The 25,204-nt window shown below is 45.4% G+C and overlaps 1 protein-coding gene across 1 annotated transcript in view; it reads right to left on the reverse strand.

Annotated features, from left to right (window-relative positions):
- Positions 1–299: 299 nt before the first annotated feature.
- LOC140383475 (sodium/potassium-transporting ATPase subunit alpha-2-like) overlaps positions 300–25,204 on the reverse strand; it is a gene marked incomplete at its 3' end in the record, with an annotated part of 34,407 nt that continues 9,502 nt past the window's right edge. Inside the window, exons 2-8 of the mRNA XM_072465936.1 lie at positions 23,635–23,714; positions 20,479–20,588; positions 17,473–17,648; positions 8,626–8,762; positions 5,117–5,267; positions 4,078–4,204; positions 300–388 (exon numbers count right to left, since the gene is read on the reverse strand). Coding sequence (XP_072322037.1) covers positions 300–388; positions 4,078–4,204; positions 5,117–5,267; positions 8,626–8,762; positions 17,473–17,648; positions 20,479–20,588; positions 23,635–23,714 — 870 coding nt within the window. The remainder of the gene's footprint in view (positions 389–4,077; positions 4,205–5,116; positions 5,268–8,625; positions 8,763–17,472; positions 17,649–20,478; positions 20,589–23,634; positions 23,715–25,204) is intronic.

A 25,204-nucleotide genomic window follows, 5' to 3' on the forward strand; every position in this document is an offset into this window, starting at 1 on the left:
GGCCCTTATGTTTAAAACTAGAGCAGAACTGGAACCAATCAAACGTAGAATTACTGGCGTTACATTTCGTCTCTTCCTCTTTTCTTCTTCTCTCCTCGTCACGTCGGTTCAAAGTCGCTCTCGGACGATTAAAGGAAAAGTTTTCCGTCACGTGCAGCGCCGCGACCTCAATATACGGACACGAGCGATGCAGTTTATGCAGTTTATGACATCTCTACACTGAAGCTGAGCGCGGACGTGAGCGCGGTTAATGTACTGGCGGGAATCATTTATACGTGAATTTAAATATGAATCTATACAGGCGGCGGGGGCGGGGGCAGCGGCGGCGGGGGCAGCGGCGGCGGGGGCAGCGGGGGCGGCGGGGGCGGCGGCGGCGGCCCAGAGGGAGCTGACCAAAGACGGCAAGGCATTTAAATTAACACTACGGCTCATTCACCGACTTAAACTTCTGCTCAAATCAGACTCTACTTGGAGATGATGTATTTAACCATAAAGTGGATGTTTGAGAGGAACTGCCAGAGGAAAGAGACATATTTTGGGATGAGATTGAGGTTTTCTCGCGGCTGTGGAGACGTTTGTTGTCAGTATTTGATGGATTTTCTCGTTCCCGTGGAGTTAAAGGACACATATTCTGCATTATTTGTATCGTTAATGGCCTTTAAACGAGCTCTTGCACCTTTAAGTTGGCGTCTCAGCCCATGTATTGAAAACCACATTCCCTCTTATATTATAGGGAAATAACATGAGTTTTAAAAAGCTAGTTTGCCCCGACCTGGACTAGATCAGGACTAAACCTGGACTAGATCAGGGCTAAACCTGGACTAGATCAGGACTAAACCTGAACTAGATCAGGACTAAACCTGGACTAGATCAAGACTAAACCTGGATTAGATCAGGACTAAACCTGGACTAGATCAGGACTAAACCTGGACTAGAACAGGACTAAACCTGGATTAGATCAGGACTAAACCTGGATTAGATCAGGACTAAACCTGAACTAGATCAGGACTAAACCTGGACTAGATCAGGACTAAACCTGGACTAGAACAGGACTAAACCTGGACTAGAACGGGACTAAACCTGGACTAGATCAGGACTAAACCTGGACTAGATCAGGACTAAACCTGGACTAGATCAGGACTAAACCTGGATTAGATCAGGACTAAACCTGGACTAGAACAGGACTAAACCTGGATTAGATCAGGACTAAACCTGGACTAGAACGGGACTAAACCTGGACTAGATCAGGATTAAACCTGGATTAGATCAGGACTAAACCTGGACTAGAACGGGACTAAACCTGGACTAGATCAGGACTAAACCTGAACTAGATCAGGACTAAACCTGGACTAGATCAGGACTAAACCTGGACTAGAACAGGACTAAACCTGGACTAGATCGGGACTAAACCTGTACTAGAACGGGACTAAACCTGGACTAGAACAGGACTAAACCTGGACTAGAACAGGACTAAACCGGGACAAGAACAGGACTAAACCTGGACTAGATCAGGACTAAACCTGGACTAGATCTGGACTAAACCTGGACTAGAACGGGACTAAACCTGGACTAGATCAGGACTAAACCTGGACTAGAACGGGACTAAACCTGGACTAGAACAGGACTAAACCTGGACTAGAACGGGACTAAACCTGGACAAGAACAGGACTAAACCTGGACTAGATCAGGACTAAACCTGGACTAGAACAGGACTAAACCTGGACTAGATCAGGACTAAACCTGGACTAGAACAGGACTAAACCTGGACTAGATCAGGACTACACCTGGACTAGATCAGGACTAAACCTGGACTAGATCAGGACTAAACCTGGATTAGATCAGGACTAAACCTGGACTAGAACAGGACTAAACCTGGATTAGATCAGGACTAAACCTGGACTAGAACGGGACTAAACCTGGACTAGATCAGGACTAAACCTGGATTAGATCAGGACTAAACCTGGACTAGAACGGGACTAAACCTGGACTAGATCAGGACTAAACCTGAACTAGATCAGGACTAAACCTGGACTAGATCAGGACTAAACCTGGACTAGAACAGGACTAAACCTGGACTAGATCGGGACTAAACCTGGATTAGATCAGGACTAAACCTGGACTAGAACGGGACTAAACCTGGACTAGATCAGGACTAAACCTGGATTAGATCAGGACTAAACCTGGACTAGAACGGGACTAAACCTGGACTAGAACAGGACTAAACCTGGACTAGAACGGGACTAAACCGGGACAAGAACAGGACTAAACCTGGACTAGATCAGGACTAAACCTGGACTAGATCAGGACTAAACCTGGACTAGAACGGGACTAAACCTGGACTAGATCAGGACTAAACCTGGACTAGAACGGGACTAAACCTGGACTAGAACAGGACTAAACCTGGACTAGAACGGGACTAAACCTGGACAAGAACAGGACTAAACCTGGACTAGATCAGGACTAAACCTGGACTAGAACAGGACTAAACCTGGACTAGATCAGGACTAAACCTGGACTAGAACAGGACTAAACCTGGACTAGATCAGGACTAAACCTGGATTAGATCAGGACTAAACCTGGATTAGATCAGGACTAAACCTGGACTAGAACGGGACTAAACCTGGACTAGAACGGGACTAAACCTGGACTAGATCAGGACTAAACCTGGACTAGATCAGGACTAAACCTGAACTAGATCAGGACTAAACCTGGACTAGATCAGGACTAAACCTGGATTAGATCAGGACTAAACCTGGATTAGATCAGGACTAAACCTGGACTAGAACGGGACTAAACCTGGACTAGAACGGGACTAAACCTGGACTAGATCAGGACTAAACCTGGACTAGATCAGGACTAAACCTGAACTAGATCAGGACTAAACCTGGACTAGATCAGGACTAAACCTGGACTAGAACAGGACTAAACCTGGACTAGAACGGGACTAAACCTGGACTAGAACAGGACTAAACCTGGACTAGAACGGGACTAAACCTGGACAAGAACAGGACTAAACCTGGACTAGATCAGGACTAAACCTGGACTAGATCAGGACTAAACCTGGACTAGAACGGGACTAAACCTGGACTAGATCAGGACTAAACCTGGACTAGAACAGGACTAAATCTTGACTAGAACGGGACTAAACCTGGACTAGATCAGGACTAAACCTGAACTAGATCAGGACTAAACCTGGACTAGATCAGGACTAAACCTGGACTAGATCAGGACTAAACCTGGACTAGAACAGGACTAAATCTTGACTAGAACGGGACTAAACCTGGACTAGATCAGGACTAAACCTGAACTAGATCAGGACTAAACCTGGACTAAACCTGGACTAGATCGGGACTAAACCTGTACTAGAATGGGACTAAACCTGGACTAGAACAGGACTAAACCTGGACTAGAACGGGACTAAACCTGGACAAGAACAGGACTAAACCTGGACTAGATCAGGACTAAACCTGGACTAGATCAGGACTAAACCTGGACTAGATCAGGACTAAACCTGGACTAGATCAGGACTAAACCTGGACTAGAACAGGACTAAACCTGGACTAGAACAGGACTAAACCTGGACTAGAACAGGACTAAACCTGGACTAGATCAGGACTAAACCTGGACTAGAACAGGACTAAACCTGGACTAGATCAGGACTAAACCTGGACTAGATCAGGACTAAACCTGGACTAGATCAGGACTAAAGCTGGACTAGATCAGGACTAAACCTGGACTAGAACAGGACTAAACCTGGACTAGATCAGGACTAAACCTGGACTAGATCAGGACTAAACCTGGACTAGATCAGGACTAAACCTGGACTAGAACAGGACTAAACCTGGACTAGATCAGGACTAAACCTGGACTAGATCAGGACTAAACCTGGACTAGAACAGGACTAAACCTGGACTAGAACAGGACTAAAGCCGACTTCAGAACTAAAATGACCTCAGTTCAGAGTGACCCTTGGTGACCCTTGTTTTGAGGAGGATCTTTATCTGAAGGACGCTGCTGTCGCCGTCGCCGTCGCCGCCGCCTTCGTTGCCGTGCATATTTAAAGCCGCACTGTGTAACCTTTCTGGTATAGGAGCTGCCACCTGCTCGTCTCCACGGCGACGCGGCGGCGGTGCCAGGAATGGCGGGCAGCTCGGCACAATGGCCCCTCTTCTCCGCTCGGAGCATGAATGGGCCGGAGCGAGTTCTGTTCAGCACAAATGTGGGAACGAGAGATAAAACTGACGGAGCCATTTTCAACTCCAAACGCTGCATTATGCGACGGGAAAATCCACCGCACGTGTTTATTTCTGTGGATTTATAATGTGCAGCTGCAGAAAGATGGAAATAAATGTTATCTTTACGACCAAAAGCCAAACATGCTGTAGCACAAGTGTAAATGTGGCTCTGATTGGCCCTTGTGTCCTTAAGTCGTGTTCATACTGAGTTACAGACTGGACATGTCACACGGGTCACTTTGATCTGTTATTCATGTGCAGACTTTAAACTGGTGGAATAAAAATACAATAAAAACAAGAAACAGGACCAGAGAGTTAGACAAAGTGAAATAAATAAATAAAATAAATAAAATAAATAAAATAAATAAAATAAATAAAATAAATTAAATAAATTAAATAAATTAAATAAATTAAATAAATTAAATAAATTAAATAAAGTAAATAAAATGAATGAAGTGAATAAAATGAATGAAATAATTAAAATATATAAAATAAGTTAAATGAATTAAATACAATAAATAAAATAAAATAAATACATTAAATAAAATAAAATAAATAAAATAAATAAAATAAATAAAATAAATAAAATAAATAAAATAAATAAAAGTCATTTTTCCCATTTTTAGTGAAAAAAAAGCGATGTGTTCTGATAAAGGTCAAGGTCAATCTTAAAATGGGGAAAGGTCTCCTCCCTCTCTCCTTCCACCCTCGCCCGTCCCCCCCCGGCCCACCCTCACCTGTCTCTGGCACCTCTCCTCCCCCCTCTCTCTCTCTCTCTCTCTCTCTCTCTCTCTCTCTCTCTCTCTCTCTCTCCTCTCTCCTCCCTCGCTCCCCCCTCTCTCTTCCCTCTCTCCTCCCTCTCTCCCCCGGCCCACCCTCACCTGTCTCTGGCATCCCTCCACGATGATGAGCTTCTGTTGGGGTGAAGTCCGAGCGAACACGATCTCGGTGTGGTTCCGCAGCAGGTCGTCCAGGTACTCGGGGCTCATGTCCTTCAGGTCCGACCCGTGCACCACACACGCCTTGGCATCCCTGAGAAAACAGATCAAATTAAATAATGGAGGGGCCCGAAGGGGAGGAAGAGTCTGTGGAGGAGAGGAAGAGTCTGTGGAGGGGAGGAAGAGTCTGTGGAGGGGAGGAAGAGTCTGGGGAGGGGAGGAAGAGTCTGTGGAGGAGAGGAAGAGTCTGTGGAGGGGAGGAAGAGTCTGTGGAGGGGAGGAAGAGTCGGTGGAGGAGAGGAAGAGTCTGTGGAGGGGAGGAAGAGTCTGTGGAGGAGAGGAAGAGTCTGTGGAGGAGAGGAAGAGTCTGTGGAGGGGAGGAAGAGTCTGTGGAGGAGAGGAAGAGTCGGTGGAGGAGAGGAAGAGTCTGTGGAGGGGAGGAAGAGTCTGTGGAGGAGGGGAGGAAGAGTCTGTGGAGGGGAGGAAGAGTCTCTGGAGGGGAGGAAGAGTCTGGGGAGGGGAGGAAGAGTCTGTGGAGGAGAGGAGGAGTCTGTGGAGGGGAGGAAGAGTCTGTGGAGGGGAGGAAGAGTCTGTGGAGGGGAGGAAGAGTCGGTGGAGGGGAGGAAGAGTCTGTGGAGGAGAGGAAGAGTCTGTGGAGGGGAGGAAGAGTCTGTGGAGGAGGGGAGGAAGAGTCTGTGGAGGGGAGGAAGAGTCTGGGGAGGGGAGGAAGAGTCTGTGGAGGAGAGGAAGAGTCTGTGGAGGGGAGGAAGAGTCTGTGGAGGGGAGGAAGAGTCTGTGGAGGGGAGGAAGAGTCTGTGGAGGGGAGGAAGAGTCGGTGGAGGAGAGGAAGAGTCTGTGGAGGGGAGGAAGAGTCTGGGGAGGGGAGGAAGAGTCTGTGGAGGAGAGGAAGAGTCTGTGGAGGGGAGGAAGAGTCTGTGGAGGGGAGGAAGAGTCTGTGGAGGGGAGGAAGAGTCTGTGGAGGGGAGGAAGAGTCGGTGGAGGAGAGGAAGAGTCTGTGGAGGGGAGGAAGAGTCTGTGGAGGGGAGGAAGAGTCTGTGGAGGAGAGGAAGAGTCTGTGGAGGAGAGGAAGAGTCTGTGGAGGGGAGGAAGAGTCTGTGGAGGAGAGGAAGAGTCTGTGGAGGAGAGGAAGAGTCTGTGGAGGGGAGGAAGAGTCTGTGGAGGAGAGGAAGAGTCGGTGGAGGGGAGGAAGAGTCTGGGGAGGGGAGGAAGAGTCTGTGGAGGAGAGGAAGAGTCTGTGGAGGGGAGGAAGAGTCTGTGGAGGGGAGGAAGAGTCTGTGGAGGGGAGGAATAGTCTGTGGAGGGGAGGAAGAGTCGGTGGAGGAGAGGAAGAGTCTGTGGAGGGGAGGAAGAGTCTGTGGAGGGGAGGAAGAGTCTGTGGAGGAGAGGAAGAGTCTGTGGAGGAGAGGAAGAGTCTGTGGAGGGGAGGAAGAGTCTGTGGAGGAGAGGAAGAGTCTGTGGAGGAGAGGAAGAGTCTGTGGAGGGGAGGAAGAGTCTGTGGAGGAGAGGAAGAGTCGGTGGAGGGGAGGAAGAGTCTGTGGAGGGGAGGAAGAGTCTGTGGAGGAGAGGAAGAGTCGGTGGAGGGGAGGAAGAATCTGTGGAGGGGAGGAAGAGTCTGTGGAGGAGAGGAAGAGTCTGTGGAGGGGAGGAAGAGTCTGTGGAGGAGAGGAAGAGTCGGTGGAGGGGAGGAAGAGTCGGTGGAGGGGAGGAAGAGTCTGTGGAGGAGAGGAAGAGTCTCTGGAGGGGAGGAAGAGTCTGTGGAGGAGAGAAAGAGTCGGTGGAGGGGAGGAAGAGTCGGTGGAGGGGAGGAAGAGTCTGTGGAGGAGAGGAAGAGTCTGTGGAGGGGAGGAAGAGTCTGTGGAGGAGAGGAAGAGTCGGTGGAGGAGAGAAAGAGTCTGTGGAGGGGAGGAAGAGTCGGTGGAGGGGAGGAAGAGCAGGCAGAGGGGAGGAAGAGTCAGTTGAGGGGAGGAAGAGCAGGTGGAGGGGAGAAAGAGTCGGTGGAGGGGAGAAAGAGTCGGTGGAGGGGAGGAAGAGCAGGCAGAAGGCAGAGACATCGGGCCAATGCAGAAAGAGCGCTGACATTTCGACACCTTCAACTCCAGAGTTCTGCTGTTTTTCTCCTATAGAAACACAAACTCTGACAAACAGATTCTATTCCGGGCGCGTTCACCTTCAACACGTTCATGATGAAACTTCTTTGAGTTGTACTTTATCATTATTTGTTTGGGATTGGCTCCACAATATATCAGAAATATTTGGACTGTGAATTTGTGAGGTTAGCGTTAGCACAGACCTGTTAGCACCCGTCCCCTGACCCCTCTTTCACTCCACTGTCCGTTACCATTTAGCAGACTATAAAGTGCACTCAATCACAGAGCGATTCAGAGCTCACGACTTTCTCCTTGGCGCAGGTCACGTGACTTTGGCGTCAGATTGAAAAAAAAGTTAGCAAACCTCTGATAAAACTTTATTTCTGTGAAAAATATTAGTAAAATTCGTCTGACACGCACATATTTATGGACAAATAAATCTTGCGTTACAAGAAACGGACTGGATTATTGATCTTTTTGCCTGTGATGGTGACTCAAGCTAAGGTAAGCGGCTAATGCTAGTGACTTTGCAGCGCAACCATGTTTTGTTCATATTATCAAGTCAATAGTGCATTTTCACAGCTCTTCTACTTCATTCAGTCGAGATGTGTCACTAAAGACCAACTCTTTGTCCAACTCTCCCAATGCATTGTGGTCCATATTGACCGGACTAGTGGCCATCACTGGACACTACTTTGAGTGCAGGTAGTTTTTCACCTGCTGGACATTTGAACAACAATAGAAATGGCGTGAGCCCTAAATAGTGCCCTCTCTTGGGAAGAGTGTGGACATTCAGACGCACTTGTAAAGTTAGCGTTAGTACAGACCTGGACTGTGTCTGTGTCTGTATCTATAAAGTTAGCGTTAGCACAGACATGGACTGTGTCTGTATCTGTAAAGTTACCGTTAGCACAGACATGGGCTGTGTCTGTATCTGTAAAGCTAGCGTTAGCACAGACATGGACTGTGTCTGTATCTGTAAAGTTACCGTTAGCACAGACATGGGCTGTGTCTGTATCTGTAAAGCTAGCGTTAGCACGGACATGGACTGTGTCTGTATCTGTAAAGTTAGCGTTAGCACAGACCTGGACTGTGTCTGTATCTGTAAAGCTAGCGTTAGCACGGACATGGACTGTGTCTGTATCTGTAAAGTTAGCGTTAGCACAGACCTGGACTGTGTCTGTATCTTGTAAAGTTAGCGTTAGCACAGACCTGGACTGTGTCTGTATCTGTAAAGTTAGCGTTAGCACAGACCTGGACTGTGTCTGTATCTGTAAAGTTAGCGTTAGCACAGACCTGGACTGTGTCTGTATCTGTAAAACTAGCATTAGCGTTAGCACACACCTGGGGTTGACTTCGCTCAGGGAGATGTTGAGCCTCTCCGCGATGTCCTCCACCGTCTCGTTGCCCTCGGAGATGATGCCCACTCCTTTAGCGATGGCTTTGGCCGTGATGGGGTGGTCCCCGGTCACCATGATCACCTGAAAACAAACAGATCAATAATCATTAAAACACCATTAAAAGTCACTCATCGGGGACGGAGCCAGTTCATTTACTTCTTACAGTTGCTTTTTTACTTATTTCCTCTTCACAGTCTTCATAAGAATAAGAATAATGTATATAGTTCATGTTTACAGTCAAATACACTTTATATAAGTGTGATTCTGCAGACACACTGTCCCTTCTGAGCATAACAAAGCAAGTAATGTGCGAGAGTGAGATAAGAACCACTGGATGTCAGGTTGGAGGGCAATCGCTTAACCCACTGTGCCATAGAATATCCTACATTTCATACCATGGTTGTAGAATAATGTAGCGTAGTGTTAGTAACGTTGGTATACTTCATGAAGTAGGACACGTTGTACTTTGTTCTCTAAATCTTGGTTTTAATAATTGATGGTGGTGTTGTGTAACCTCACTTTGAGACGCGTCCGCTCGACGTTCTGAGACCTCCCTGAATGTTTCTTTAAGTCCTTTTGCAGCGGAAAACCAACAGCCCATCACGGGTCAGAAGTTCAGCTCCACAAAACACCTCGGAGACGGCAGCGGACTCAGAACCCGCGCTGCGCTCGAGAGTCGCCACTAAATCCTGCGCTCGCGACAGCCGGAGAGAGTTAGCCCAGGATTTCTGTCCTTATTGCTAAACGTTGCCTCGGCTCAACGAGCCGTCCGCCGGGACACGAGTGTGTCGGGCTGTTTGGACGCAGCTTTGGAGCTCTAAAAAGATATGCTCAAATGGAAAGAATACTGTAAGTCGCACCAGCCAAAAAAATGCAAAAATGGTGAAGAAAAAAACATGTAGAAGTCGCACTGGAGTATAAGTCGCACTGGAGTATAAGTCGCAATGTTGGGGAAATGTATTTGATAAAATCCAAGACCAAGAACAGACATTTAATCTGTAAATGCAGTTTAAAATAATAACATGAGAGAACATGGTGAATAGGTGTATGTATGCTAACGCCAACACCTTCAGCTACATGATGTATGCTAACGCTAACACCTTCAGCTACATGACGTATGCTAACGCTAACACCTTCAGCTACATGACGTATGCTAACGCTAACACCTTCAGCTACATGACGTATGCTAACGCTAACACCTTCAGCTACATGACGTATGCTAACGCTAACACCTTCAGCTACATGACGTATGCTAACGCTAACACCTTCAGCTACATGACGTATGCTAACGCTAACACCTTCAGCTACATGACGTATGCTAACGCTAACACCTTCAGCTACATGACGTATGCTAACGCTAACACCTTCAGCTACATGACGTATGCTAACGCTAACACCTTCAGCTACATGACGTATGCTAACGCTAACACCTTCAGCTACATGACGTATGCTAACGCTAACACCTTCAACTACATGAGGCACAGACAGAACTGTGGTAAGTGTCTGGTATGTTAACGTAACATATGAACAGTTTTTCAGATAACTATAGCATAAAGAACATGCTAACAAGTTTACCAAAGCATCAGTTTTACCCCAAATCACTAAATCCACTGAATTTTTCTTCCTCTGTGTCACTTCTAAACAACTCCACAAACTCCAGAGGAAGAGGAAGTGCAGATTCTTCTTCTGCGTCGCTTAGAGCCTAGAGCGCCCTCTTGTGGTTGTCAGTGTGAAAATAACGAATAATATCACATATAAGTCGCACCCGGCCAAAACTATGAAGAAACTTATAATCCCGAAAATACGGTACTTTTATTCACCTCTGAGTAGCAGCGCACTTAATGCTACTGTTGAAGTAACTCTAGAGGAGGGAAGTCTGGAAGTCTGTAGATCTGTGGAGCGGCGTCCGATCATGGAAGCTCGGCGGGGTCAGGCTCGATTAGAACTTTGCTGGTAGACCACAGGGAGCAGCAGAGGCTCTAGACGACACTGCTGTTGTGTCCTTGGGCGAGACACTTCCCCCACATCGCCCGGTGTGAACGTGGGAGCGTAGGAGTGTAGAAGGAATGAAGCCGGGGATCGTAGAGCGACAGTCTCCTTCCTTAACACACTCGCTCGATACAAGGAGATGTTGTGTGTCCATTTAGACAAATCTATATCTCTGGGATTAGCTGTGCCACGTTTCATTTCTCACTATTGACTCCGTCCACTTTGCTCTCACCGTTTCTCCAACTGACCCGTCCGAAACGACACAAATCTGTGTTTACGGCAGCTTATGCTCCGCGACACCGTACGCGGCATCGATCGTCGTTTCCTCGATGTTAAAGATTTCATTGGCTGCTTCGTTTAACGCGCATGCCGTCCGACCTTTTGCGCCGATATCGAACAAAGCCCGAAAACGTCGGCGCGTTTCGCCAAAAGACCCGCGACAAAAGAAGCGCTTTAATGGCGTCCGTTACTTTGTTTGCGCGTTTTTTCGGCGTGCGTTTGCGTGTTTGCGTTCTGACAGAAGCAAAAGGCTCGTAAAAGACGAAGGACAAGGGGTTTCCTGGCGTGTTGAGAAAAGTGTACTTCCGTCTCCCCAGGCACTTCCCCTGCATCACTCGGGAGGGAAGTCCATGAGTTCCTGAATGTGGAGACTTTGGTTCTTCGTAGGGTTTGTCCTGCTTATTTGGAGAATGTCCCACTTTTCCGTCGATGGCGCTTTCTTTTTCCAGACAAAACTTGACCAAAATATATTCCTCCTGCTTTTTTGGGCCGTAAACGTCACTAGCTACTGCTATTCTACCACTAGCTGTGTGTTAATTTAGCTAAAGACAGAGAATTCTACGGCGTGATATCATTTACTGTCGATAACCAGCGATGGGATGAATACTTCGACGATGCTTTTAGCCACGGAATACTGACTAATGGCGATAAAATGTGTTTCGTAACGTCCTCTGACACGCGGTCCTGTCAGTGAACTGTATTCTGAACTATGTCTCGTCCAGTTGCATTATATATTATAGTCAGAAAACATATAATAAGAGCTGCGTTTTCTATTTTCCATCCGAAGCCTTCAACTGTTCGTCTGATTGTAGAAAAGTATCTGTGCCAAAAGAACGGAAAGTTGAACATTCCCATGACAGAAAGAGCAGCAGTTCTTATATTCATCTGCCCCTTTTTCACATGTTTGTATTATTTATGATCTCCCACTTCCCTTTCTCTCGCTCAATGCCATAATAAGAATTCATTATGTCCGTCCCACCACACGCTGCACCACTGGCCCTCCCTTTTCTGTACTTTGCGGTGGGTTTTGTAGATGTATTGCACCCCCCTGAACATAACATGTAATATTCATGTGCAAAGGTGACTGGACGCCGGCGCTTCCACTTTCTTTTCACTGTTTTTGCCATAATAAGGTTCTTTTCGCGTGTGTTTTACAGGCTGTAGAGTCCAGACGGCCCTTGCGGTGAAACTACGACCGCGGCAATTTTAAGAGTCGACGAGTCACGATTAGGGACTTAAGAATATCACAATTTTAACGATTATTCACGATTATTACTGAGACTGTGGCCAAACAGAGGAATCTTTCATTTTCTTTCATTCTCGTGCTCCGACATGCGAGGTTTGTGAGCAACTTTATCATATTGAACTTAAAAATAAGTTAATGTGACAAAGATTCAAAAATGAAATGGATGACACAAAATGCACCGACAATCAAGGACATTATAATAGAAAAAATTACATTCGGAGTTAACTTGAAAATGTATACATTTGAAAGACTTTGGACAAAAAAGATGTTTTTTAAGGTTATGTAGGTCATGATTTAATTTTTTCAATTAAAAAAAAAAAAAAGTATCTGCTTTTTTAAAATTTTGTGTTTCTCTTTCACTGTTTGTTTTCATGTGTTCTTGAATAAATAAATAAACGGCCAGATTAAAAAAAGTTCTTTATAATAATGTCTATTTTTGGGCGATATATTGAACAAAAAATGGAAATAATATTTCATCCATCGAATGGCTGGTCCATAACTTCAACTTTCACATAATGCAAAAAAACGAAAATCACAAATTTGGGGGAAAAAAAGTAAAATGCTGTTTTTCTCAGTTTCACCGAGGCCGACATGGTCCGACAATTACGGCGGTTTGGCACATATTTACTTATCACGATAATTATTTTTTGGTTCGTACGATTATATTGTGACCTGAATAATCACAATTATCCATTAACCTGACTAACATTATAATGGACATCCATAAAAATTTTACAGAATTTGGACTAAATGGGACGTTTTTTAGGAATTTCTAGGCCATGATAATTTTTTTATTTTTTATTTGTTGGACGTCTACTGTTTTTAATTTGTGTCTGCTCTCTATCTGGTCCTGTTTCTCTTTCACGTTTTGTTTCTTTATGTGTTCTTAAATAAAAAAAAAATAAAAACATTTAAATTTAAAAACCAAAAAAAAGCCAGATAAAAAAAAGTTCTTAGCATTTATATCTATTTTTGGGCAATATATTAAACAAAACATGCTTCAATTTACTTCTAAACTTGTCTCGATTGTTACTTTTTGCTTCGTGCGATTACATTGTGACTTGAACAATCACGATTATCCTTTAACGTGATCATCTTTTCATCCCCCGTCACGATTATCCTGATTCTGAAGCGCGTTTAGCCCCGTCCCGTGTCGGCTTTGACCTCGACGCTTCCCGGTTCACACTCTCGTTACAGAATACAGTCCTTCTGATCTCCATACCACGCGCTTGACCTTCAGCCAGAAACTGAATATGAACCACATTTTTACATATTTATTCCCCTTCGCTCTCTCCTCAGACAGAAAAGGGCTCGAGTCTTCGCACTAAATGCCAACTGCTTACTCCTAAATATGGAAAAATACAAAATAACTTATCATCTTGACACGCGGCGCAGACTTTAAAACAGTCGTGAGAGAATATTGACATTCAGAATAATACGTTCTTGGGCCGCGATCTATCAAAATGCCACCGACACGGCGGAGTCAAAGAGGGTGACGTGCCTCGCTCAAACAGACCCTTTAGAAGTTTGTGAACAAAATGCACGCTACGCTCGAACGTGAAGTGGAACATAATGTGGTTTCCATGGAAATCTGAGGTTGTTTGAGCGAACGACAGGCGCTGGTCTCCGTGTGAGTGATCGACCGGCTCGGTTAGAAAACATTTCACCTTTTAGTTTCAATCAACCCAAATGACTTTATGTGTCGCGGCGAGGCACATTAAGGGGCAGAAATAGCGTTAAAAACATGCCATTTGTTCGTTTTATCGATGATTTGTGCGTCGGTTTTGGTCAACATCTAGATTTTTAGGTTTTACTGGACCAATTCTGTCAGAAATGTTGACCCCACAATGTGTTTTTATTTTAGTTTTATTTACTAAAGTATTCAATTATTACAGTTTTTCTTTGTTTTCTGTTTTTTTCAAAACATTTTGACCCGTAGGCTTCATTGACAGGGAAGTACAGAGTGAAATGGGGGGTGAGAGGGGCGGCAGGACATGCAGTAAACTGTTGGAGTCGGGCTGACAATGATTACAGTTTTTCATGATAAAATACAATTTGGAGGCTAAAAACAACAGTGTTTTTCACCTCTTTTTTTTCTAAATTAGACAAAAACAAACCGACTTTTCGACAAAATTGTAACTTATTTATGTTAAAAAAAAATCTAAAAAATATCTAAACTGATTAGCGTTTAGACCTGATGTCGGTAAAGTCTTGTGTTCACTTCACCTCCAGTCGCCTCCATTCCAGATCTGACGACTTTTAAGGCTTTATATCAAAACCACTTCTTTACTTTTGCCGGTGGGTTAAACATTTGCTGGAGGATTTGACCCGCTGTGCTGGTGTTTGGGTCGATGGGGAAGAACGAGGAGACCCAGCAGGACCTTCTTGCTGTGAGGCGAGCGTGCTGCTGTGCCGCCGGCGGGCTCTCTGGCTGGCAGCGGGTGAATGACTGAAACATTGGCCGCACACGCTCGCTGTCGTGTCCTTGAGCGAGACGGTGTTCGGTCTGTGCGAACGCGATTGTGCTGCGGCCGAAGGTGCCGAACGCCACCGCAGAACGTGAGAAGAACTGCACCGTATCAAACAAAAGAACCTGGCCCCGAAGTGCCCAAACCTGGCCCCGATGTGCCCAAACCTGCCCCAGATGTGCCCAAACCTGGCCCAGATGTGCCCAAACCTGCCCCGATGTGCCCAAACCTGCCCCAGATGTGCCCAAACCTGCCCCAGATGTGCCCAAACATGCCCCAGATGTGCCCAAACCTGGTCCAGATGTGCCCAAACCTGCCCCGATGTGCCCAAACCTGGTCCAGATGTGCCCAAACCTGCCCCGATGTGCCCAAACATGCCCCAGATGTTCCCAAACCTACCCCGATGTGCCCAAACCTGGCCCAGATGAGCCCAAACCTGGTCCAGATGTGCCCAAACCTGCCCCAGATGTGCCCAAACCTGCCCCAGATGTGCCCAAACCTGCCCCAGATGTGCCCAAACCTGGTCCAGATGTGCCCAAACCTGCCCGAGATGTGCCCAAACCTGCCTCAGATGTGCCCAAACCTGCCCTAGATGTGCCCAAACCTGCCCCAGATGTGCCCAAACCTGCCCCAGATGTGCCCAAACATGCCCCAGATGTGCCCAAACCTGCCCCAAATGTGCCAAAACCTGCCCCAGATGTGCCCATACCTGCCCCAGATGTGCCCAAACCTGCCCTAGATGTGCCCAAACCTGCCCCAGATGTGCCCAAACCTGCCCCAGATGTGCCCAAACATGCCCCAGATGTGCCCAAACCTGCCCCAAATGTGCCCAAACCTGCCCCAGATGTGCCCAAACCTGCCCCAGATGTGCCCATACCTGCCCCAGATGTGCCCAAACCTGCCCCAAATGTGCCCAAACCTGCCCCAGATGTGCCCAAACCTGCCCCGATGTGCCCAAACCTGCCCCAGATGTGCCCAAACCTGGTCCAGATGTGCCCAAACCTGGCCTCGGGTCCAACTTAGCCCACTAAAGGATCCTGCCATTTGTAAGTATTTATTTTGCACTGAAAAGTGAACAAACCAGGCTATTTCCATAAAAATATATAATATAATATAACAATAAAATCTTTGCAGAAAAAAGTTTCAAGTGCGACAGATAATTAGGTTTGGCAAGTGGATATTCATTTTGGCTCAAAGAGGAAACAAGTTTGGGTTGGTTAAATCTATGAAATGTGCTTCTGCCGCTGAATGACCTCCAGAAAAAACAGTTGACGCACAAATAAATCAGTTTGGATTATTATTGCAGCGGGTTTGGAAAAATGAACAGAAGGACCTTTGTACTGAATGACCTTTGTACTCCTCCCTTCTCTGGTGTTGTGGTTCGTTATGTTAAACAGCAGCATTTATTTGCAGTTTGACACCGTGAAGAGGAGGAGGAGCTGAGGAGGAACGAGTGGAGAACATGTGTCGGAGGTGTGGTCATGACATGTCGGAGGTGTGGTCATGACATGTCGGAGGTGTGGTCATGACATGTCGGAGGTGTGGTCATGACATGTCGGGGGTGTAGTCATGACGTGTCGGGGGTGTGGTCATGACGTGTCGGAGGTGTGGTCATGACATGTCGGAAGTATAGTCATGACATGTCGGAGGTGTGGTCATGACATGTCAGAGGTGTGGTCATGACGTGTCGGAGGTGTGGTCATGACATGTCGGGGGTGTGGTCATGACATGTCGGGGGTGTAGTCATGACATGTCGGGGGTGTGGTCATGACATGTCGGAGGTGTGGTCATGACATGTCGGGGGTGTGGTCATGACATGTCGGGGGTGTGGTCATGACATGTCGGGGGTGTGGTCATGACGTGTCGGAGGTGTGGTCATGACATGTCGGGGGTGTAGTCATGACGTGTCGGGGGTGTGGTCATGACGTGTCGGAGGTGTGGTCATGACGTGTCGGAGGTGTGGTCATGACATGTCGGAAGTATAGTCATGACATGTCGGAGGTGTGGTCATGACATGTCAGAGGTGTGGTCATGACGTGTCGGAGGTGTGGTCATGACATGTCGGGGGTGTGGTCATGACATGTCGGAGGTGTGGTCATGACATGTCGGAGGTATAGTCATGACATGTCGGAGGTGTGGTCATGACATGTCGGAGGTATAGTCATGACATGTCGGAGGTGTGGTCATGACATGTCGGGGGTGTGGTCATGACATGTCGGGGGTGTGGTCATGACATGTCGGAGGTGTGGTCATGACATGTCGGGGGTGTGGTCATGACATGTCGGGGGTGTGGTCATGACTTGTCGGGGGTGTGGTCATGACCTGTCGGGGGTGTGGTCATGACCTGTCGGGGGTGTGGTCATGACATGTCGGGGGTGTGGTCATGACTTGTCGGGGGTGTGGTCATGACATGTCGGGGGTGTGGTCATGACTTGTCGGGGGTGTGGTCATGACTTGTCGGGGGTGTGGTCATGACATGTCGGGGTTGTGGTCATGACTTGTCGGGGGTGTGGTCATGACCTGTCGGGGGTGTGGTCATGACCTGTCGGGGGTGTGGTCATGACATGTCGGGGGTGTGGTCATGACTTGTCGGGGGTGTGGTCATGACAATATCGGGGGTGTGGTCATGACTTGTCGGGGGTGTGGTCATGACTTGTCGGGGGTGTGGTCATGACAATATCGGGGGTGTGGTCATGACTTGTCGGGGGTGTGGTCATGACTTGTCGGGGGTGTGGTCATGACAATATCGGGGGTGTGGTCATGACTTGTCGGGGGTGTGGTCATGACTTGTCGGGGGTGTGGTCATCACCTTGATGCCGGCGGAGCGACACTTGCCCACAGCGTCTGGAACGGCGGCGCGCGGCGGGTCGATCATGGAGATCAGGCCCAGGAAGCACAAACTCTCTGTGGGGAAGTTCTCCTCATCCTCATCGAAGGAGAAGCCACGAGGGAACTCAGAGGGAGGGAGGAGGAGGTGACAGAAACCTGTGAGGAGAGAGGAAGAATGAGAGAGGAGGAGAGGAGAGGAGGAGGAGGTGACAGAAACCTGTGAGGAGAGAGGAAGAATGAGAGAGAAGGAGAGGAGGGAGGAGGAGGTGACAGAAACCTGTGAGGAGAGAGGAAGAATGAGAGAGGAGGAGAGGAGGGAGGAGGAGGTGACAGAAACCTGTGAGGAGAGAGGAAGAATGAGAGAGGAGGAGAGGAGGGAGGAGGAGGTGACAGAAACCTGTGAGGAGAGAGGAAGAATGAGAGAGGAGGAGAGGAGAGGAGGAGGAGGTGACAGAAACCTGTGAGGAGAGAGGAAGAATGAGAGAGGAGGAGAGGAGGGAGGAGGAGGTGACAGAAACCTGTGAGGAGAGAGGAAGAATGAGAGAGGAGGAGAGGAGGGAGGAGGAGGTGACAGAAACCTGTGAGGAGAGAGGAAGAATGAGAGAGGAGGAGAGGAGAGGAGGAGGAGGTGACAGAAACCTGTGAGGAGAGAGGAAGAATGAGAGAGGAGGAGAGGAGGGAGGAGGAGGTGACAGAAACCTGTGAGGAGAGAGGAAGAATGAGAGAGGAGGAGAGGAGGGAGGAGGAGGTGACAGAAACCTGTGAGGAGAGAGGAAGAATGAGAGAGGAGGAGAGGAGGGAGGAGGAGGTGACAGAAACCTGTGAGGAGAGAGGAAGAATGAGAGAGGAGGAGAGGAGAGGAGGAGGAGGTGACAGAAACCTGTGAGGAGAGAGGAGGAGAGGAGGGAGGAGGAGAGAAGATGAATAAAATAAATTAAGTCAAATAAATAAATACAAAATAAAAATAAATAAATTAAATTAAAAAATAAATTAAATTAAATTGAAAAATAAATTAAATTAAATTAAAAAATAAAATAAATGAATAAAATGAATAAAATGAATAAAATGAATAAAATGAATAAAATGAATAAAATGAATAAAAATAAAATAAATGAATAAAATGAATAAAATGAATAAAATGAATAAAATGAATAAAATGAATAAAATGAATAAAAATAAAATAAATGAATAAAATGAATAAAATGAATAAAATGAATAAAATGAATAAAATGAATAAAAATGAATAAAATGAATAAAATGAAATAAATTAATCAAATTAATAAAATTAATAAAATGAATAAAATGAATAGTCTTCTGGCTTCCTTCTCCCTTCTTCTCGTCCTGTTATAAACGCTGCACAAAATGACGAGTCCATCAAAAGGACGCGTTTGTGGGATTGATTTATGCTAACGGCGCTTTGTTTAATACAACACGCTCAGGGAGACAAACGCCTCTTCGACTCGTGGCCGGATAAAAGCTCGCATCGATCGCCCTGTCGTCTACAACGCTTCAGAAAGGCCTCGCAAATCATGAACTAAAACCTGTAAAACAACGTACTTCTAACCTCTTATTCGTGAAGAGATACAGTTGTGTAGTACTCATACATTTGCTCGAGTATTTGTTTGAATTCGCACTTTTCGCCGACACGTTTGCTTTTATTCCTTGCGTAAAAACATTGGTTCTCCTTCGTTTGCACTTCCGCTCGAGTGATATCGTTTCGTTCTTCTTCGCGCAGCATTTTTTGGCTTCTCCTTTGCCCTCCTCGCCCTTTTTTCCATCGCCGGACCGTGAAACGAGCGTGAAACGAGCGTGTGCGCGAGGAGCCGAGCCCACGTGAACTTTATTTGGCCTTTACCTTCTCGCTAACGCGGCGGGAGAAACGGGACCAGACTCGGACACGAGCATTAAAGTTTGATCACGTCCGCGGCTCACAGAGGAACGCCGCGGCTTCACAAAACAACACGCTTATTTGGGAAAACGGAGATAGCCATTTTCGCACTTGATTAATCCGTTTTATCGCGCTTTCTCCTAATTGTTTTGCACATTATTACTTCTTATCTTCTCACTGCGTCGTCTGGTCTCACGCTCGCTGTGAACTTTAGCCCTTTAAAGCGTTTTATTTGGCTTTACTTGGCGTTCAAACCTGCTTTTTGTCACTTTTTTACATTTATAACGTGGAATAATGGTCTTTCTAATGAGACGTTTAGGTGTTGGAGCGCCCTCTGCTGTCTGCGGGGGGAACAAACGGAAGAAAATTAGTAATGAAACCCGACGTGAGTTATAATTCAAATGAAAAACTACGGATTTTACAAACTGAGTGATTTGAGAGGCTTGTAAACAGTTTTAAAGCGCCCCCTACAGGTCGGATGACTCATTGAACTAAAATGCAGTTAAGATAAATATATTTTGAATTTGCTAAAAATATATATAAAAATGTTATCACAGAATAGCATATTTTTAGGTTTATAATTTCACTGACATCACAGTAGGAAATTACCCAGCAAACACTGGGGCCAAAACTCATCTAATGTCAAAAAACGAAAAGACAAAAAAAAAGACAAAGAAAAATATACAATTATACTTTATTTTGTTGAATTATTGATTCAAAACATGTAAATTCTGTATAAACTTTGACTGGAATGAGTGTCGCTGGTGTGATGTCACTTCCTGTCCCTGGTGTGATGTCACTTCCTGTCATTTTCAACAGATTTTTCAATAGACGTTTTCTCCACAAACACCTGCTCGATCGGTGTAAAACTATCATTTATATGTACAACAGGTAGAAATACACCAAATAATGTTGAAAATTTTAAATCGTAAAAACACGTCATACGTCCCTTTAATGAAACAAACGTGAGGCTAAACGCAGCTCCAGCTCCGGTGTGTTTTTGAGATGAAAATATCGGTTAAAAGCGTGAAAAAGTCAAATATGCACAACACGTGTCCTTTGCAAACGCGCGTTCAAGCGGCTGTTATCTCTCCTTACCCAGCACCCGCTCGCCCAGCCCGCCCAGCTCCATGTAGGCGTTTTGGAACGAGTCCTTCCACATGTCGTCCAGAGGCACTTCCTGTCCGTTCAGCATGATCGTGGAGCATCTGCAACACAAGCGCGGGTCAACTCACGACACACACCACACGGCAGACAAAGAGCCCACGCTTTTGTGTTCTCCTGCAAAGACCGAGGCAGGAAACGCCGTCCTTATCTTCTGCGAATAGCGACTACTACAATGTGTTAGACGTGTGTTTCTTTCACCCGGAGGAAACTGGGCAAACACGGGGAGTCGCCCAGGAGCGCTGCATGGCAAAGGAGGTCGCAGAGCTGGACACGGCCGTCCAGAAGTCAGTTTCAATCTGAAGGTACTGGTCTGATTTATATTGCTCTAAACTACAAGTCCGGTTGTAAGGGAGGAGTTATAACAGACCTTGGCATTTGTGGCCCTTGGCATGTTTTAATCCGGCCCCTAGATAGATTTTAGTTTCTGTTTTATAACTGTAACATCTGTCTGCACATGACATGAAATGAATTAAATAATAGATTCAATAGGTTATATTTGACAGAAAAGTGATATTTTATTTAATATTTTTTTCATACCAATGATCGGCCCTCCTCTACTTACCTGGATTCAAATATGGCCCTCGGAGGAAAATAATGTCCCACCCCTGAGTTATAACCTGCTTTAATCCGCCCAGTTTCAGCTCGTTGTCGAGTGCCTGATCGTACCGTGTTGCTCTCTGTCGTACGCAGACGGTACATTTGACCTTAATCAGCCGTTTATGTCCAATGATTTATGTCTTTTTAAAATAATCATCATCAAAAATTGCCTCCTTCACACGTTTTCAAATGATCTGCTTCGAAAATGCGCAGCTTGTGGCTTTAAGTGGAGGGTGGACAGCTGATTGTGAACCTGAACTCGAGTGTTTTCTGTGTCTTTTGTGCAACTAAACAACGCCGTTCAAGCGGAGAGAAGAGATTGTTTGAAAGAGTCGGTTAAAGGTGGTATGGACGATTTCTTTCAGCAAATTTTTTATCATATTTCCTCGTGGCGTGGATAAATCATTAGTCCTGCCACGTATCAATCATAAAACGCACCTACCCCTCACCTGCAGCCGCGTGCGGTTCCTCCTCACGTTTCCGCGTGCCTAAGCGCATGGATCTATCATAATATAGTTCCCTCAGTGTACGGGGCAAAATGAAGACGGAGAAAGACAGTTCGAGCTGACGCAGAAGTGGACAGAAATCTACGGGAGACGAGCGATGCGATGCGCTCCGTTGCGCTAATAAACAAACGCACGTGTGTGTTGTATCAGTCCGCACGGGGGAGTGCGCATGTGCACTTCCGCCTGCGTTCTCAAATCGCCGAAAAATCGTCCATACCGCCTTCAAGAGGTCATTTTAATAAAGAATAAACCCTTTCTTTTGACAGAAACGGTGGATTCAAGTATAATCGACCTTCTGTTTACAACAGTCTTCTCAAACTGAGCAAAACAGTTGAACAGCAAATCAATGAAGCCAACGTCATTTAAAGACAATATGAGATCATAGTCCACACGTGCAGTCTCTCTTTACACGCTCGTCTATTTAAAGTGTCTGGGTTCACCACATCGGCACCAGGGGGCCTCGCGAACATATGTGCGCAATCTGTCTCCGAGCAGCACGAGCCACATGAGCCGCACGAGCCACATGAGCCGCACAGTTTGACCCGAAATTGGCTGCTCGTTTCACTCATGTCACTCGCATCAGAGTCGTGAGGGCGGAGAGCATTGCCCGTCACTGTAGCGCACCCGTTTGACCACGTTTGACCACGTTTGACCACGTTTGACCACGTTTGACCACGTTTGACCACGTTTGACCCCAGGACGAGGGCAAACGCCGGGCTAAACGCCGCCATCGTTGCAGTTTGCACGTGTCGCTGGAATAAGCCATTTCATAATTAGTTATAACGTGACTTGATGTTTATTCCATCTTTACACCGTCATTGTCTCGTAAAGCATCTTTGAGTGTAAAAAAAGGGATATAAAGTGCGATTATTAATATTTTATTAAGTTGAAGACAAAGAAAGTGAATATTTTAAACTTAATATCTTTTAAATGTAAAATATAAAAACATGTGTGTGCTGAACAAACAGGTCTCGATCTCAATGGGCTTCGACCTGGTAAAATAAAAATAAATAAATATATACATAAATAAAAAATATTTAAAAAAATACAAATGGATTGTGATTTTATAAAATTGACAGCACTAGATTTATTACAGTTTATTGCACGTTTTTCGACCTGTTCATTAATTAATTTGAGTTATTTTACACTTATTTTGTTTTATTAATTATCAAACAAACACACAATAAAATAGCACAGTAATAAATAAAGAAAAAGACAATACAACAACTAAATAAAAAGAGAAAAATAAAAACACAGTCAAATGTAAAAAACTCGGACATGAAACAGTGTGTTGGACTTTCACAGATAATATTCTAATGTTTGTAAAAAGTATTCCTTGGTTTAGAGTTGTGTCTCTTTAAACACCTTTGTCTCCCGCTGACTTTAGATCCACGAGCTCGTCTATAAATAAGAGGGACATATGGAGAGCCCTATGGGAGGTTTCTCACTAACGCCCCAAAATACAGTCACAAACCCAAAACTGTCGAGTAAAACACACAATAACAAGCGCCTGTGTCGGAACATTCTGTAATAACAGTATTTCATTGACTCGGACTGTAAAAAGTGAGGTAAAAGTCTAAATAAGTCTAATAATGTATAAATCTACAAAACCTTTACAGTCAAATATATTGTTCCTCCTCAGACTGAAATGTACTGTTCTTTTGTTTTGTTCTTGATTAAATGAATAAGTCATATTTTATTTATTATTTTCCTAAAGTTCTCAATTAGCCTTGATTCAAGCTGGGTTTTCTTAACTTTGTTTTGAGTCTGATGAGTAAATTAAGACATGAACAGTTGAATTTCAATATAACAGAAATTGGTTAAAAAGTGTATTAAAAATACTGCAATGATATAAATATTGCAGTAATTAAGAGCCACATTGTGATCCTTTTGCAACTCTCTTTATCACTTCATAATTCAGTTTACACATGTTTATGGACATTACTAAATCAAACACATGGGTCGATGCTGGAGTGTGACTCACCTGTCCAGGATCCTCTCTGGCGCCCCCTTCATGACCAGGATGTGTCCTGCAGGATTCTCCTCGAACTCGTGGATGGAGAGCTGCAGAAACAAACAGTGTCACTGGCACACGCCGCGCACGCCGCGCACACCACACACCGCGCACCGCACGCCGCGTACACCACACACCGCGCACCGCACGCCGCGCACGCCGCACATGCCCTGAATCTGTGTGTTTCAGTCACAACTACATTTATTGACATGTTTGTGACTTGTGAGGCTGGAGCTCAGGTTGACTTCTAATTCATGTAATTTAATGTTACGTTGTCATGTTTTACAAGACTTTAATGACCTGGTCAGCAAGATGAATTCTCATGGTATTTGAAAGTTCACTAACTCTCAAGAATTATGACCAATCGACCAATCACAGAGCAGCAGCAAACATGGCGACTTCAGCAGATCGTAGCACAAATACTGCCATACTTTACTATACTATACTGTAGTATTTTGTTGAAAAACGTGAAGGTAGAGACATTTGTGGACGATAAATATGTGATTTTCTCTCAACTTGATGGACCAATCAGCACGAAGTTCTGATCGCTTTCATTGATTTTCCAGATCTATAAATATGTAGAGCTCAAAGAATGCACACACAAAATATCTTTAATAGTAAGAAAGTCAATAATAATAATAATAATAATAATAAATATAGCCGCAAGCGGCAATGATCGGCCCTCGCCACGCCGCCGCCACGTCGCAAGAGGATTTGTCCTTTTATTACGCCTACTGCTGAATCTGTGACGCTGTCACATCTTCTCCCCTTTGTTTTACCATCAAAAGCAATTTTATTTTGAATTATTGGCAAAATGTGCGGCTTTGCCGCACAGACACCGTGACTCTTTGAATAAAAATGTAGATAACTTTTGATGGTCCACCCCTGAAGATGAGTCTCACCAAATTTCAGGTTAATAGGGCTAAAGCCCTGGGAGGAGTTCGTGAAAGTATAAAGTGTAAACCTGTTCTGGCGATTTCCCCATTGGAATAACGTGGGAGGTTTTGGTCATCGCTACGGCAAAACCATAACAATTATGACATGGGTCTCATTGACTTTTTTGATCAGGATGCCAAAATTGTGTGTCAAATTTCGTATAATTTCGCAAAACAAAAAGCTAAACATTTAACCTCCATATAAAATCTGTAGGGGGCGCTGTGGCGCCAAATTAATTTATTTCACTTCAAGTAGGTTTAGGGCAAAAAGTTTAACAACTGATTCTAATTTGACGCAATTCGGACTTTATCTGTGCAAACGGCAGAAATGTTAAATTTGGGAGATTTCTGAAATTCTAGCTACAGTTTGCGGCTTCGCCGCACAGAGACTGTGAGAGGTATCAATGTAATTTGAATAACTTTTGATGTCCCACTCCTCAGTAGCATTTTCACCAAATTTCAGCTTTTTAGGGCCAACGCCCTGGGAGGAATTCGTAAAAGTACGACGTTTGGAAAAAATCCAGAGTCATGCTTAGCCATTTTTGAAGCAATATGGCCGACATTTGGTTGGGCGGACGGCGTTGCCGTAATAATATTTTTTACTT

Source organism: Eucyclogobius newberryi, unplaced genomic scaffold (assembly GCF_026437365.1).
Source record: "Eucyclogobius newberryi isolate DKJ021-1_F unplaced genomic scaffold, fEucNew1.0.hap1 SCAF_500, whole genome shotgun sequence".
Taxonomy (NCBI): domain Eukaryota; kingdom Metazoa; phylum Chordata; class Actinopteri; order Gobiiformes; family Gobiidae; genus Eucyclogobius; species Eucyclogobius newberryi.